Source organism: Patiria miniata, unplaced genomic scaffold, assembly GCF_015706575.1.
Source record: "Patiria miniata isolate m_02_andy unplaced genomic scaffold, ASM1570657v1 HiC_scaffold_3, whole genome shotgun sequence".
Lineage (NCBI taxonomy): Eukaryota > Metazoa > Echinodermata > Asteroidea > Valvatida > Asterinidae > Patiria > Patiria miniata.
The window spans coordinates 3,349,107-3,365,510 of record NW_024037069.1 but is presented as its reverse complement, the minus strand read 5'-3'; the positions used below and the strand labels follow the sequence as shown (position 1 = coordinate 3,365,510).

General features: G+C 38.6%; 2 protein-coding genes across 2 annotated transcripts in view; both read left to right on the top strand.

Moving 5' to 3' along the window:
• Positions 1-5,013, top strand: part of LOC119738053 (prodigiosin synthesizing transferase PigC-like) — a 33,485-nt gene extending 28,472 nt beyond the window's left edge. The window contains exons 35-41 of the mRNA XM_038212779.1: positions 1,393-1,484; positions 1,599-1,677; positions 2,342-2,393; positions 2,562-2,638; positions 2,801-2,903; positions 3,760-3,834; positions 3,936-5,013. Of these exons, the coding sequence (XP_038068707.1) occupies positions 1,393-1,484; positions 1,599-1,677; positions 2,342-2,393; positions 2,562-2,638; positions 2,801-2,903; positions 3,760-3,834; positions 3,936-4,024 (567 nt within the window). The 3' untranslated portion in view covers positions 4,025-5,013. The remainder of the gene's footprint in view (positions 1-1,392; positions 1,485-1,598; positions 1,678-2,341; positions 2,394-2,561; positions 2,639-2,800; positions 2,904-3,759; positions 3,835-3,935) is intronic.
• A 2,761-nt stretch (positions 5,014-7,774) lies between these two features.
• LOC119736873 (monocarboxylate transporter 12-like) lies at positions 7,775-15,420 on the top strand. Its single transcript, XM_038210885.1, has 4 exons — positions 7,775-8,122; positions 12,037-12,180; positions 13,026-13,847; positions 14,795-15,420. The coding sequence occupies exons 1-4, from the start codon at positions 7,792-7,794 to the stop codon at positions 14,905-14,907; spliced, it is 1,410 nt and encodes a 469-aa protein (XP_038066813.1). The 5' UTR covers positions 7,775-7,791; the 3' UTR covers positions 14,908-15,420.
• The last annotated feature ends 984 nt before the right edge of the window (positions 15,421-16,404 follow it).

The window sequence follows — 16,404 nt, the reverse complement described above, 5'->3', positions numbered from 1 at the left end:
AAATCATCATCATCATCGTTGGGCGGCCGCAGCCGAGATGGATGCAACCAAACTCTTCCAGACTCTCTTGTCCGCAATGGCTGTGGTGATGTCATCAACGTGTTGGCTCTCATCATTGCATACAGTGTCAACGTAGTTGAGGGGTCTCCTTCCTCTGTTGGGGCAAGGCAATCTTCAGCAGACGAGGTCAGAGACAATTTGCTCTTTGGCTCTGTAGCAATGGCCGGCAAGGCAGGCTCTGCATTGTGACACTGTAGTTGAGATAGGTTGGATGTTGCCATAAAATTAATGTCCGTCTTTGTCTTATGTTCCTTATATGATATATTTTGCGCTCTCATGAGGAGGCGGGTGTAGGTGCCATCTAGTCTCTGTTTAAGCTGCTCTTTCACAGACCATGTCTCGGCACCGTATAGCAGGATACTTTCGACAGAGGATCGGAAGAAAGCAAGCTTGGTGGATTGAGATATGTTGGATTTCCAGATAGAGTGGAGTTTGTTGCACGCATTCCATGCTTGACCCTTGCGTGTGAGAAAGTCCTTCTTGCTGTCAGCTATGTAGGAACCCAGATATTTGAAGTCTGGCACCTCTTTGAGTTGGGTGCCATCTGTAGAGAAAAATAAATACTAGCTCCTGTTTAGTTTAATAATATATAATAATATATGATAACTTAAATACGATTAAAGAATTGTTATTTCGCAACACAATGCTGTGGTCCCTATCTCATTTGGACACCTACATTCAGAGATATAGACAGTTAATTGAAAGGGATTAATGTGTTCCAACTTGCAGCAAAGTGGATGAAGGAAAATTAACTTGCCAGCAATCTCTCTGTTGGCCAAGTTACCTCTCGTTCTTTGCCAATCAATGTTTAGTTGAAACCTATGATTCATTGATTATGTAACTCGTTTACATAATCATTGGATCATGTTTAGGTTGTTCCAACTCAATATTGATTGGCAAAGTACAACAGGTAAATGTAATTGCAAGTGTTATACATGTAATGTTGACATGGTAAGAGTTACATGGCTGAGAATGGAATCAGTTCCTGGTGTAGAAAGTGGACCAAGCGAAAGTTGGCCTGCTTCAGTAAATTCGACATAACTTTTCATCAGAACACTTAAATAAAAGAACAAAAATTACGATAGGGAAGAAAGTGTGTTTTCTAAATTTATGAAGCAAATTGAACCCATCGAATATTATTTTCACTTAAAAAATATCTTCCAATGTATCCTTTTTTTTTTATACACATCACTGTAGATCCATAATCCATCGAACCAGGTTTAATCAAAATCAAACTGGAAACCCCAAAAGAAAGGTATAGTGTAAAAGATCATTCCTTCATCCTCAAACTGTTCTTGCTTGATAGACACCAATCTACTTCTTTTACCGCAGGGTCTTATCCCAGATGAGGAGTTGCTGTTCTACTTCTCCCTGACCGAGATCGGCCAACTACTGAAGGAACGAGCGCCCTCTCTTGTCGCCAGGTACGCAATTCAAATTGTCAGCAAAATATGAGGTTGCTTTATTTGAGGTTTTCTTTCAGCCGTGTATTTGTATTATTTATTCCACATTAACTGACTCCCTTTTATTTTTGACAGAGCCCATCGAAGACGCCGCATTGAGCCTGAGTTAGAAGCCAAAACGTTTCCCCGGTTGATGCACGGCCGACCAGAACCAGTAAATCGCCTTTAGTTTTCATGTCCTACTGAATGTGCATTCTCCTACATCGGTTCAATGCATTCTTGGTTTCGTTTATTTTGTGACATCTTAATACAATAGGCAATTAAAGGAAAGATACAACTTTTGCAAACATTAGAAAACTAAATGATCAAATTATTTTTGATCATTCATAAAATATCTTAATGGATTGTTAGAAATGATGACAGTCCAAAGCATTCTGTAAAATCGTGGCTCCTGGTGTGCTGACATTTTCAAGAAAACTTGTATTTTTCCAATGCTGTCGTTAGCGAAAACTGGCTTTTTTCAAAAACTGCTCCTATTTGTTTTCATATCTAGTTATTCCCTTTGTTTTTTCTTTGTAATTGAATACACTTTTGTGAAGGGGTACAAACCTGCTAGACTGATTCTCTGATTTTACAATTCCCAAAGTCTATAAATTGCTCCATTTTATCTTAAGTGGGGTCAGGGAACCAGACTACAAGAACATGGTTGGTTTTCTTGGATTTTCCAGTATCTCCGAGTCTAAAACGTGAGAGTCAGTTTAACAATATTTGCTGTTACATACTAATCCTCCAAATCCATTTATTTCTGAAAATTGCAGGAAAAGCAAATGTTGTACATTCCCTTTCAAAAATTGTGTAACTTTTGTTTTGCTCCGAAGATTGTCGACGAAGAGGACGCTTACGACTCACGCGACGTCACGACTTTGGAAGGTACGTGATTTTTGGGATGGGACTCCAGAGAATGTTTTAATAGCCTCCTCTCGCGTTCGCCGTCTATAGGCATGCTTTCCTTTAAAATTGTTGGCTCTGTTTCTTAGTGATTTGCAGAAATTGTAATTAAGAGATGAAGCCTTTGATAATGTGTATTATTCCCTATAGGCACACCGATATGCCGAGGGGTCATAAGAGGTCAAGCTGTTGTCGTCATCGATCTCAAGAATGCGACCAAGATTAAGGTGAATCGGTTATCAAAATATTACTGTTCCAAGCTCTATGTGTGCTGTACGCACAGCGATAATGATTTTAAAGTTTTAGCAACGGGCTGGTTGGCAATTTTTCGAATCGTGTTTGATATGGGTTTTATAAATGTCGTTTTTCTATATGATTGTCTCTTCCAGAAGGGTGACATTTTGATCACAAGAACCACAGATATCGGATGGAGTCCATATTTCCCGATCCTCAGCGGACTGGTGACAGAAATTGGCGGAGTTGTGTCCCACGGTGAGTTAAACGTAAAGGCGACGTCGTCACTTGTCGGGTTAGGAAGACATTTTCGAAATAGTTTTAGCTTTGGATGACATTTGGTCCAGTGGTTGCGGTGTTTGACTCTTGTGCGATGATGAGTTTGTTTCTGATTCAAATAGGGGACGTTGAACAATAGAGGACAATATGATCCTTAATTCCCGAGAGGTCCCCAATTTGGATTCGTGTACAAAACATATGGGAGGTCTTCCTAAAAAGTTGGTGGACAAACAAAAGAGGAACAATAGTGGGTCCCCGATTGCAGGCAAATATACACTCGTATGCGTGGGTTTGAATCCTAGCAGAAACATTGTGTTTGTGCCCTTAGGCAAGACATTTAACTACAATTGACTCTCTCCACCCAGCTGGGCCAATTTCATAGAGCTGCTTATTAAGCACAAAATTTGCTTCAGCAAAAACAAAACAAAACAACAAGCTTAATATAATCAGGTTACCCGCCAAAACACCATGCGATTGTTATGCTAAGTAAACAACATCTGAATACTAGTCACAAGCAATGTAATCGCATGGAGTTTTAGCCGGTAACCTGACTATATTAAGCAATTTTTTTTGTGCTTAAGCAAATTTTGTGCTTAAGCAACTAAATGAAATTGGCCCCAGGAGTATATGGGTACCTGTGAGGGTAGAGACCCAATGTGGGTTGATACCGGCTGCAGCGTGGTCTCGTGGCCTGAATATACGACGGAAAGCGCTATATAAGCATTACAATTTACACTTTCATTTAATTTTTAATGCTGATTACCAGTATCTGTACCTATTTACCCCTTACATTTTTGCCTGTTAATATTTCCGGATGCCATTGTTTAATTTTCAGGTGCCATCGTCGCTCGCGAGTACGGTATTCCGTGTGTTGTCAACATTCCTAAAGCAACATCTCTGATCAAATCAGGTAAACAAATTGTATTCTCCTCCCCCCCTAAAAAAATTCCAACTGTCTTTTTTCTCAATTATTGCAACCATTTCAAGTTCAATTCTTTGTCTGTCTGTTAGGTGAGATTGTTGTTGTCGACGGTTCGCGTGGAACGGTAGAGAAACAGCGCCCTCCTACTGCAAACGGGGCCTCGGTCAACGGAGTGTAGAGACCGTTCGCGAATGGGTCATGCTTTAGATAGGCCTGTATGCATGCCCATCAGAACTTGCTACATTTCTTAGCTCTTAATATATATTATTCAACGGGAAGCACATTTTGATCGTGTTCCCTGAATGTAATCTATGCATTGTAAACTGCTAAATTGGCTGGTGTCAGACTATATGCATGCTTTCGAAGCCTCACTGTCGTATATTTATTAAATGTGGCTTAAAACATTAGGGTTTGTTAAATCACAAATTTTAAATTTTTCATCAGAGTAGACTGGTATTAATTTGTAATTAGCTTTTACTTTAATGTCCAAAACTGAAGATTTGACCTTCCTTTCAATCCAATATGGCCGACTCAGTAATAAAGTTTTTTAACCACAGAATCTTTACCAGTTAATGGCCAAAGTAAGCCGTTCATATGGTGTAAGGATTGTTATGCAATTTCGAAGTTTTCCTTCTTTTGATTTTAAAAGTATTTTGGCTTCCTTTGGAGATAGGTGCACATAGGTGTTTGGGCTTAGAAAATGGCAGAAGCACAGGGTGAGCCCCAAAAAAATATTTTAAAAATATTTGGCTTGATCTATTTCTTATTAAAGCACACAGGATAAAGTATATCCTAATAAAACTGTGAACATTTCATGTAATGTGCAAATTCTATTCCCAAGTTATCAATAAAAAGATTACAAAACTCGGCTGTTCACCGTTGATCATTTACCATTCTACAAACCAATGAATGTCATTTGAATGCAAGGAAACGTGACGGTGTAATATGTAGTGCACCCTGCTCAAAAGCTTCCAATGTCTTTCCATGGACTGCTATAAATAGAAGAATGGAAAGAAGAGTGGAAACCGATGTTCTTTATACTTCATTGTTGTTTCAAATTTGATTCTTTTTTTAAGATATAAAACGATTGATTTAGGTAGCGTTCTTCTTGACTCGCCCTGTATGCACAAAAATAAATACATTAAAGTCAATCTATAAGAAGATGGATTTTTTTGTTGGCATTTTTTTTTGTATACGCTCATATTGAGGTGTTTGCTTGTAGTCCAGGGTAAAAGGTAGTACTCTCTAAATTCCAAAGAGTGAAATTAGGGACTACACGTTTTAGAGTGAAAATCACTCTCATTTTCGATTGCAATAGTCTGAAAAAAGAACCACTTCAGTCGAAGCTCGAGTGAAAACTCGATTTTTACGATTAAAGGAATTCCACTCTAAGACGTGTTGTCCCTAGTTTCCGACTGTGGAAGTGAATCATCACTCAAATGGAGTGAAGTTTCACTCTTTGGACTTTAGAGAGTAATTGATGATTTTCGGGTTTTTTCCTCATTTGTCCCAAAAAAAATTAAGGTAGGGGCTGTCAAAATAGGGTAGGTAGGGTAACTGGAAGCAGAACTATTATATGATTGGCCTAATATAGCACGCTTCACTTATATCGTTTAATTCACTACTCTTATACATGATGATTAACAGCTTTGTTCTACTAAAACAAATATTCCTCGTTCCTTTTGAGATTTAGATGTTAATTAAACAAGTTGGTTTGTTTGTTTTTTCATTTTGATTTGTGACCTTATTTGTAGTGGGAAAGTGTTTATTATTTAACAAGAAAATGACATCGTACAAAACCTTTACAAAGTTGTTTAACTGTACTATGTTCTTTATCGCAAGCATTTCTTAATTAGTCTGTTCATGTTCCTTCATAATCATTCTGAATTTTTACGAGTGCAAAAGATTGATGCGTTTGTAATTTGATGTATTTGATTTGTGGAATAATGGGAAATGGGAGAATGTTTATTGTTATATCGTGTGCTTGGATACTTTAATTTCATTGGTCTAGGACGGCCACGTGACTGGAGAACGAACGGCATACCACACACTGTGGGTGATATCTAAGTATACAAATACAGGGTGAGCAAAAAAACCCGAAACCCAAATGTTAGGACCATTGTTTTAGTGAAGTTCTAAATGTAGCACTTTCAAAATCTAGGATATATATATGCTCAATTCATAAGCTTTCTTTTAGTACAAGAATCATTCAAATCACTTATGTACTTTTCAAGTTACGTACTTTTAAACACAACCACCGTTTTAAAGTTCTGTCCACAGATCACAAAACGGTAAGTGTTCTTTCAGCAAAACGAAAACAAGACACATAGGGATGTGTGTGATTTTTTTCGTTTTGCTGAAAGAACGCACAGGTAGCAAATAAAGGTAGTTTATGAAAGCTTTTCGTTGATGCCAAATATATTTGCTAGAATTTGCTATACTGCGTGTATTAAAGTACCCCATATTCGTCGTTTTTAATAAACTATACATGGTACTGAATATACCCAATAATAGCCAATTGGAAAACACTAGTTTGATGACGTCATACAGATTTTAAAATGCTTTCATTGATCTTTAGTGTCTGTAAACCCAATAACGGTCTCAAAAATCACTCTAATATGAATATTCCTATGTTTTGAGGCACTTGCCCCCCTTTTTTTCCAAGTGCCCCCTTGTTGAAATAAATGTGGCTCCTCGATCATAAATGTACTCGCTCGAGATGAACACCAAACTTGCCCTCAATTTTGTTATAATTTTGTTTCAGTAACATGAACGATGAATATGAAAAGCAAGGCCCAAAACCATTACAATGGGCCCCGACAATGGGCACTTAATTTGTAGTTCGCATAATGGCCGGTTTTGAAGAGCACCCCCTATTTTGGAAGATGGTACTCCCTTCCCCCTCCCCCAGTATTTGAGTTTACGGAGGCCAAGTGTCCGGTGAAGAAAATGTGTCTACATTTTACCACCCCCAACCCCCCACCCCCAACCCCCTAAAAAAGAAAACAATGCTGGATACGCTACTGCATCGACGGAAGATGCCTCTTAACTGAGCAATTGCCTATTTTTGGTGATGCCCCCCCCCCCCCCCCCCGTTTGAAAACCGCTCCACCGCCGCTGTGCATCTACCATGTTTCTGGACTTAATTCATGTCTTTTATTCATAAAGCATATATCAACCACTGTACAGCAAAAGAAAAAGACGCATAGGAAACGTAGAACATCATGAACATGAACAAAGACGAGTAAAAAGAAAGGCTAAATATCAATGAAGCAAGTAATTAATGCTGGAGCAGAATGAAAATAAATCAGTGATATACAAATGTTGTCTGCAGAATAGACAAATTAATTAATAAGTTTATACAAATCAAAACCTGACTGAGACAATAAAAAGAGAAAAATATCAAACCTGATTAATAAAATAGAGAGAGAAAAAAGAAACACATTGAATACTTTCTCCTCTATACACGAACCCTATGTGTGCTTGAGCTTGTTTATGGTGTAAATCAAGGACACACACCTGCAACATCATCGGTGAATCGAGGACAGGAACCAAATCGAGGACGACCTCGATTAGAAAACGTGTACAAAACCAATGAGAGGTGTTGCGAAAAAGTTATACAAACAAAATGGTAAAGGGAAGAGGAACAAAAGAAAATTCTCGATTTACACCACATGCCAAGTGGCAGGCTCTCGATCGTCCCCAACTGATTTGCATATAAAAATAGTGGCCGCATGAGGTCGCTGTTCGCGCTGTATTTTTACATGCATGTGCATAGCGCGTGACGATTGACCGCGTACGGGACGAATAACGACGAGAGCATTGACCAAGGCTATAGGCTACCGGGTTTCATATTCATAAATATAGCCTTGAAGAGAGAATAGGCTATTTCAGCTGTGACAAAAGTATTGAAAAAGGCAGGGTACCACGCATTGAACAATTATAATGAGCCTGCTGAGTGCCTTTGTGTCTTTTGATCCAGTCTCAAACGACCATGGTTTTCAACCAGGTAAAATACACAGAGCAGTGTTATTACTGAGTGAGCGCAAGGCTGCCATATTGTTTGCGATGGCTGCGCCCAAGTCCAGCCCGCCAGTCGACGGGGGTAAAGTCGCCTGGATCGCCGGCCTAGCCCTTTGGACAAGGAATTTCATGTGGCCTGGAGTCCTCAAGGGACTTGGCATCATGTTGCCGACGATACAAGACCAGCTTGGAGCAGCGACGTGGACTATGGGATGGATATCCTCACTGATTACAGTTGTGGCTGGTATTTCAGGTACACACAGTTGGCTTAATATAGGTTTCCCGTCCAATTTCGCACTTTGTGCATGCAAAAGTAAAGATAGGTCATTCAATTTCGCACATAGTGCATGAGAAAGTATAAATAGGTCATTCAATTTCGCGGATAGGGCAGCCAAAATCACCAATCGGCATGCAAATTCGCTATAGTGCAGCCAAAATGGCCAATTGGCATTCATAATTGCTTCAGGGCAACCAAATTCGCAAATCGGCATACGAATTCGTACATAGTGCAACCAAGTTCGCCCTTGAAACCCCCTCGAGCTAAGTTAGAGCATTCAATTTTGCCATAGGGCATCCAATTATACAATTTGTGCATCCAATTTAGCACATGTAATTTTTTATCTATTTTTTTTTATAGCTTTCTCATGTTTATATCTTCTTCCACTTTATTAGCTTGCTTTGTCTATATTAAGTCGCCGAATAAAAATCATATTTATCGGATGGCCCAAAGCCATATGAATTAACAGTGGGGAAATTTCCTTACATTTCCCTCTGTTAATTCATATGCCTTTTTTATCTTTGTACATTTTCTTTCATAATGTATATTTTCTTGTGGTCATTTGCACCATCTCTTCAATTATATGCATTGACTAGAGACATAAATCAAAGCATGTATGCAATATCATGATTTTCTTCTTTCATATTGTATATATATATTTAATTTGTGTTTTTTATCTTGTATCTGTTTTCATATGACTTTAATCTTTTGAAACTATCTTTTCATCACAACTTAAGACATTGATTACGGTTTTCTTCCCTTATAATAATTCTTTGTTGAACCTTTTATATTCTTTTTAAAACATAATTATTACTGAATGTATATACTTAATATGATATCGCAACTGCAGATGGTTATATTTTACTGATCTTTGGTAGGAAATTTACATGTTAAAGTTCAAAGCTCAAAACTCAGTCATTTTTTTTCAGCCATTGATGTTAATTGCGTAATGTCTGCCAATGTAAATTCTCAAGCTGCTGATAATTATATGTGAAAAGCAAAAGGTGAAATGCAAAGGATGCATTACCAAAGGAGATAGAAGAAATATATATACAATTTGCGCCAAGGCGCTGGTGAGGAACAAAATAACTTGCTTAATAAGCAGGCCAATGCTTCTATGATTTACATTTCACCTCTAGGAGACAAAACAAATACAACTATCGAAGTCCAGGCATCTGTAAAAAATAATGTAAATTGTCCAGTGAACTTTTATGAATGGTCATTGGTAGCACACATATTGCAGGTTGGGAAAAACGCGCAAAGAATATTTGAAAATGTATTACTGTATACAAGTCATGTAAATACAGTGCTAAATTGAATGCACTAGTTATGAACATGAATACCCTATGGCGAAATTGAATGCTCTATTTTCAGTCACGTGTCCTTCCGTGCTAACTTGAACGCACTATGACGAATCTGAATGGTGTTTTTACACTTTTGATTGATCTATGGCGAATCTGAATGCCCATTATGAATTTTTGGCTGCCGTTTGGTGATCTGAATGACTGTTTTTCTTTTTGGACTGCCCTATGGCGATTTTGAATGACTAGTTCGAATTTTTGGTTGCCCTATAGCAAAATTGAATGAACTATTTATACTCTTACATGCACTAAGTGCGAAATTGGACGGGGAAACCTATAGTAGCGTCACACCAACACGCATGTCGCACGCATCGCATTCTCTTAATTTAAAGGGGCATACGGCCTGAAATCCCCGAAAATGTCATGTTTTGGATTGTTTACTTAGCCTATTTCAAGCATGTGGTTGAAAGAAAACAAACCTAATTACTTTGGAGAAAAGACGAGATCAAAACCCGGTTGTTTACATCCGACACGACGGAGTACGCATACGATTCTCGTGTCGTTTTCATTCAAAGTACGATACACGTTGCGTGTCACATAAAATAATCTAAACACGCACAGCACCAACGCACAAAATGTGGTCGCGTCCACAAAAGACTGGAATCACAACTAGCAGAACCGCCCAATTTTTGGGGGGCGCAACTTAGTGGACCTCAATTTTTTTCTCGCAGAAAATAACAGAAGAGTAACAACAAAAACGCCCAGTTTTAAAGGATAGTTGTGCGGATGTTAATATACTACTTTTATTGAATATTCTTTCCGATTAACATCATTTCGTTCAAAGCTCGTTCTGTAGCCCAATTAGGCGTATTCCAGTCCGTAGTGTCCCTTTAATTTGGCACGCATGGAGTCACACACATAAATATTAAAACAATAAATAACTGGATAAACAGGAGCCAGCTTTATATTATTGCCTGCACGTTTCATTCCATTGGAGACCGAAAGCGATATACAGATATGCAATTCAATGGTTCAAATTGGCAAGCAACCAAGTATGACAGATACTGCAGTGATCACATTCCTGCCAAATGCACTGTAGTGCAATGGGGGAGAACATTTCGACAAATATTTAGATTTTAGACATTTTCGCTCAGCTGTTAATTAACGAAGACCACTCAGGACGCGTTTTAATTATGTCTTCGTAATGTAACTGAATTAAAGAAAATGATCTACGACAAAGACATCTATGGTAACAGGGCGAGTCAAAAAGGGAACCCAAACCCCAAAAATTATATTTCATATTTAAAAAAAAATAGGCCCCTATGTAGCGCCAAAAATAATAATGACTGCAAATCCAATTTCCGAAGCTAATTTTTGATGAAACAAAAATACTGAAATTAGTCAATCCGGTCAAAGAATATCACCATTTAAACACAATGACCATGAAACCTGTCTCGTCCTAAAAATACGATTTCACGATAGAATCGTCGTCACAAAGTCATCAAACATCACCAGCGATAAAATCTCGGTTTAACAAAGTCCTTTTGAAGGCCCGTCTTTTTAAAAAGTAGATTTTACGAATCATATTGTTTGCATAACCAGGGTTGTTTATAAAGATATTGTGCACTTAAGTTGGTAACAGTTGAAAGGAATACTTCACGGTGTAAGGAAAAGGAAACGGGGCTGACACCCCCCCCCCTCCCCCTCAACCTCTTCCACATCAGGCCTGCCAAAATCTTTCTTTTCCAGGATCCCATTGTCAGATTGGATTCTAGTTCAGCGCATCGATTTATTATAAGTTTTCCCGGCCAATTTCCTAAAATGTTCATTCACTTCTGAAAATCGGTAATTCATTTTCGTCAGAATTTGAGAATCGCTCTGAATATGCGTTTCATTTTCGCTACCAGAGCATTCGATTCCATTTCAGTTCAATCAATTAAGTGATTGAGCAGCACCTCTCGTTTATGTCCATTCAGATTCGTTTACAAGACTTCTTTTTCGCTTTTAGAGTGCGATTTCAAACATTCACCATTCTATTTTACTTTTAATTTAATGACATCGGCACCAGATACAATTAGTGGCTTCGTTTTCATTAACCGTCATTCAAATTAGCTGTACCTGAATCAGTTTAGAAAAGGTTTGCTTGCGTAAATGAACGCACAGGTAACGTAATTGGCCGTCTGTTTCTCAAACCGAATGCACGGACAATGAAAACGATTGAACTTTCATTGAATTGAAATGGGATTCAAGATGTGCATTCAAATTCACACGAAAACGAATGACCGATTTTCAGAAGTAAATGAACATTTCACGAAATTAGCCGGGGAAACCTAAATTAAAGCTGTTTTTTCCTTCAATTTTTAAGTGATGCGATCAACCTAAATGAATCGTTTGTCGACCCTGGTCAATTTTATTTTTTTACAGATTTGAAAAAGGTACAATATCTCAGCATTACTGTTGTGAAAACTGCATGCTGGAAGTCGGAACACCAAGAGATGTGATGAAGTGGCCCTATTTTGCCCCGAGTCTCCAAATGAAAATTCCCGACAAGCGACTCATTTAGCTTGGTGTTTTTCCCTCTCCCTACAGGTGTTTTTGCAGGTTTTCTCGGCAGGCGTTTCGGCATGGGTTTTTCCATCATGATTTGTGGTGCGCTGATTAGCCTGTCCGCCATCGCAACTTCCTATGCGACCAGTGTGGTCCAGTTGGCTTGTTTCTGTATCCTGTTGGCAGGTGAGCAATATTTATGTCGAATCCAGACTGGGACCTTGTTCAAAGCACGCAAAAAAATATCAGTCTCTTAGTCAGCAAAATCCTCCACAAATTTTATTGGAAAAAGAAAAGGTCCTCAGTATTTCACCAACCAAGTTTGAACACTTAATTCAATTTTTAAAGCAGACTTTTCGGTAATATTTTGCAAATGAGAGGAAAGTCAAGTGGTTTCAAAATGAGGCTATCAGCTAGACTGGTACATTATCTATCCTTGGTCCAACTGTTTGAAAAGACTGACCTCTCATTTGTCATTAGTCTGGTGGCTGACTGTGGAGAAATAGGTAGAAATAGAGAGTGGCACCAGAAATGTAATATGTTTCTTTTGACACAGTTGATTGATGCAGTGCGTACTGAAGGGTTGTATCGTGTGCCAGTCCATTTTCATGTACTGCATGTTTTCAATACCTTCAGTTTTGGGACTCTCATAAACAGTATTGAGATAGTCCAATCGGGCTAGGTCAAATTATGAAACCTGTTGAATAAATTTCTGCTGGCCGAAAACACACTCAATTAATGTCACTGAGCAAAACAAAAAGGACACAGTACAACCTAACAAGAAAATGTCCCAGTGTCAGAAAAAAAGCAAGGTTATTTCGGCAACTCTTTTGGCTTTTCTTGTATAACATGTTAAGCTTGTCCAGACTATACAGGGTGAGTAAAAAAAAAAGCTGGCCCCCAATACATTTCGTATTAAAAAAAAAAGGAATATGTAGCACCAAAAACAATCATGACTGGAAAGCCAATGTCATAAGCCACTGTGTAATACCATATTATAATCGTTATTGTTTCTTTGAATGTCTCGACAGGTACTGGCTTCGGAGTTTCAGGTGTGCTCGCAAAAGAGGCAGTCGGTCGCACTTTTCAGACAAACTACGCCACAGCCACCGGCTGGGCACAAACGGGGTACAACATCGGCTTATTCTCCTTCGCGCCCCTAGTCCAACTCTTCTTAGACACGTACGGCTGGAGGGGCGCCATGCTGCTCATGGGCGGAATCCTGCTTCATTTCTCGGCTTGCGGGGCTCTGATGATGACGGCTAACATTGGCACGAGAAACGACTACCAACAACTCAAGGGGGGTAATGATGCCGCTGCCTCTGAAGAAGCTAGAAGCGGCCTCGCATCTTGTTGTGGGGAGTTCGTGAAGAAAGCTTCCAGTAATTTGGACCTCGGATTGCTGAAGGATCTTAGGTACTGGTCCATCGCGTTGATGATTTGTAATACCAAGTTTGCAAGCGGCATGATTGTCATCTATTTTGTGTCGGTCGCAGAGTCAAACGGCTTGACAGTCGGGGAGGCAGCCTCTATCGTCACAATCGGCGGCATTTTGAGTCTAGTCACGAAACTCATCCAGGGGTTACTGGTAGACCGCGGATGGATACCAGCTTGGTGCCTCATGGCCATTGCTATCGTGTTCAGTACCGTGTCGTATTGCGCCACGCCATGGCTGACTTCGTATTGGCCGCTCGTGACGACGATGTGCCTTATTCTGATCGGTGACGGCATAATATCCAGTTTGAATGACGTTCTCATGAAGCAGTTGTTAGGAGTTGAGTTGTTAGCCGGGGCGTACGGTTGGATCGGGATTAAGATTGGTCTGTTGGCATTCTCTCTTGGATTCTTCCCAGGTTGGTGTAAATACACTTTTAGTTGAAGCTTTGCATGATGGAATGAATTCAATTTGTTGTCAAGGCAATCACGATTCAGTCACATACCCATTTTCAAGTCAGTTCACAAGTCTATTAAAAGCCAATCACAAGTCAAATCGCAAGTCAATCACAAGCCGATCACAAACCAATCACAAGTCAATCACAAAAAAATCAGAAGTCAAATCACAAGTCAATCGCAAACCAATCACAAGTCAAATCACAAGTCAATAACAGGTCAAATCACAATCAAATCACAAGTCAAGTCACAAGTCAATCACAAGCCGATCACAAACCAATCACAAGTCAATCACAAGTCAATCATAAACCAATCACAAGTCAAATCACAAGTCAATCGCAATTCCAATCGCAGGTCCATCACAAGCCAATCAGAAGACCAGTCTCAATTCAAGGATCAAATTAGGTCACAAGTTCCATTATTACAGATCATTTTGATCATTAAAATAGCTTGTGACTGAAATTGATACGGAATGATTTGTGAATGATTTTAAGTCTGAAACGAATACGAAAATGTTTGTTTGTTTTATCATAGATAAAAATTTAATTCAATTCAATTCAATTCACTTTATTTTCCACATGAAAAAAAGACAATCAGAGTTAAATGTATACAAAATATGTGGATGGGGATCCCTAAAAAGCAATGCTTGTCGAGTAGAGATACCCAGTTACAATCATACAAAAATATAAGTTGCACACACAAACAACACATAAAAGAACATAACACCAGACATGAATATGGGAATAACGTTACAGCCAAACATGTTATTTTTCGGCAAATCCGTTCCAATACAAACACAATAAGCTATATTCCATTTCCCAAGCACTAACTTTACAGATAACTATTTCTGCCAAACAGATAAATAAAACTTAACAGCAACTTTTTTGTCTTTCTTTTTTCTCCGCTGTAGGTTGGCTGTACGACACCACGGGTAGCTACACCATAGCCCTTGCTGTGATTGGCGGAATCCAGTTTCTACCCATAATTCCCCTCTTACTGCTGCGATATTTCAGATATATTTAGCGTCTTCGACTACTTGCCACGAACTTACTCGTCAGAGCGACTGCGTTCGATTTAACACACACGTGTTTTCTTAGGCTTACTCGAGCATGGCCCAAGTAACCGACCCCTGAGCCGGTTACTTGGGTAAGTATCCCATAAGGCCATACTCTAACATGGCTGCCACCGTACGGTGACGGTAGTTTAAGGCAGTATGCGGACGACACTGTGATTTATAGGACCATTTCTAGCAAGTAGCATGTGTTGAAAACCATGCTTGAGTTTCTTCCATCGAGACGCCGCATAAGATGCCCTCCATGTAAAACCAACAAAAGGAAGTTCTCGTTCCCCCCAGTGGCTATTAGACTTATAAACAACTGATTATTATTTGCATGTTTTTATGTTCATCATTTTATTTGTCATTTTTATATGCAACCATTAATCACGGGTATCAGTATCAGTATCATTATCATTAATCGAGCTCTCATTACTCCAGTGGCTATTAGACCATTAGGTTCATCATTTTAAATTGGAAACTGTTTATTTTTTTTCATCATGTGTACATTAATCGTCTAAACATACGAAAACCTGCTGTTTTAATGAACTAGTGCAGTACCCATCGATAATGCGTCTGTTATAATGGGGCAAATTGCTTGACCTCTGGCTTTGGTTGCTTGAAGCTTTTTGAGAACTGCTCATCATGCTGACAATTTATGCGCAATTACGATTTAATATTATTCACGCAGAGTTTTAGGCAGTGCATGGGTGCTCTTGGGTATTTCTAGTGCAATTTCTTTGGGTGTGTGTATCTGTTTATTGTTTGTTTTTACTGGATGGTCCATGATTATTATTATTTTTTTTTTTTACGTGTTTTTATGTACCCATATTTTACTATTGACTTTTTCTAGTGTTTTCTGTAATTGTAGTTTTCAATGAATTGTTCTGTATAATTGCTGGGCACCTCTGGAAAACAGTGTACCTCTGAGAGGTTTCCCCAGGGTAAATAAGAAAATAAATAAATAAATAAGATACTATTTTTTAGATAAGATGAGATTTTACACCAATTTTAATTGAGATAAGGACATGTTGTTTGTGATTGATGTAAGTTTTATGTATTTATATTTACTTGACTTGTAATTTACTAAGTGTCTTTAATGAGCTGTCCAACCATATGTAATTGCCTTTTTAGGGATAAATAAAGTATTTTGAATTAAAATGAATTGAATTGAATTGAAGAATGATGAGCTCACATAACAAAATGATCTATGTAGCATAGTTACCTGGTGTAATCTCAATCATATGAAGCTTAACATTGACAAATGTAAACTGATGTCTATTACTCGCTCCAGAACCCCACATAGACCCACATATCAGATTGATTCTCGAAACTTGGATTTTGTTGATCACTGTAAATATCTTGGGTTGGTTATCTCCAGAGATCTTTCCTGTAGTCATCATGTAAATTCAGTGGTCTCTAAAGCTACTAAGATGTCTAGTTTTACTAGAAGACTTGTTAACTGT

What these genes read in the sequence shown, in the direction of transcription:
- LOC119736873 (XM_038210885.1), top strand. Translation starts at nt 7,792, where the DNA reads ATGAGCCTGCTGAGTGCCTTTGTGTCTTTTGATCCAGTCTCAAACGAC. An exon ending in TTTCTGTATCCTGTTGGCAG is followed by an intron (nt 12,181 to 13,025) that starts GTGAGCAATATT and finishes ATGTCTCGACAG; the next exon opens with GTACTGGCTTCGGAGTTTCA. An exon ending in CTCTCTTGGATTCTTCCCAG is followed by an intron (nt 13,848 to 14,794) that starts GTTGGTGTAAAT and finishes TCTCCGCTGTAG; the next exon opens with GTTGGCTGTACGACACCACG.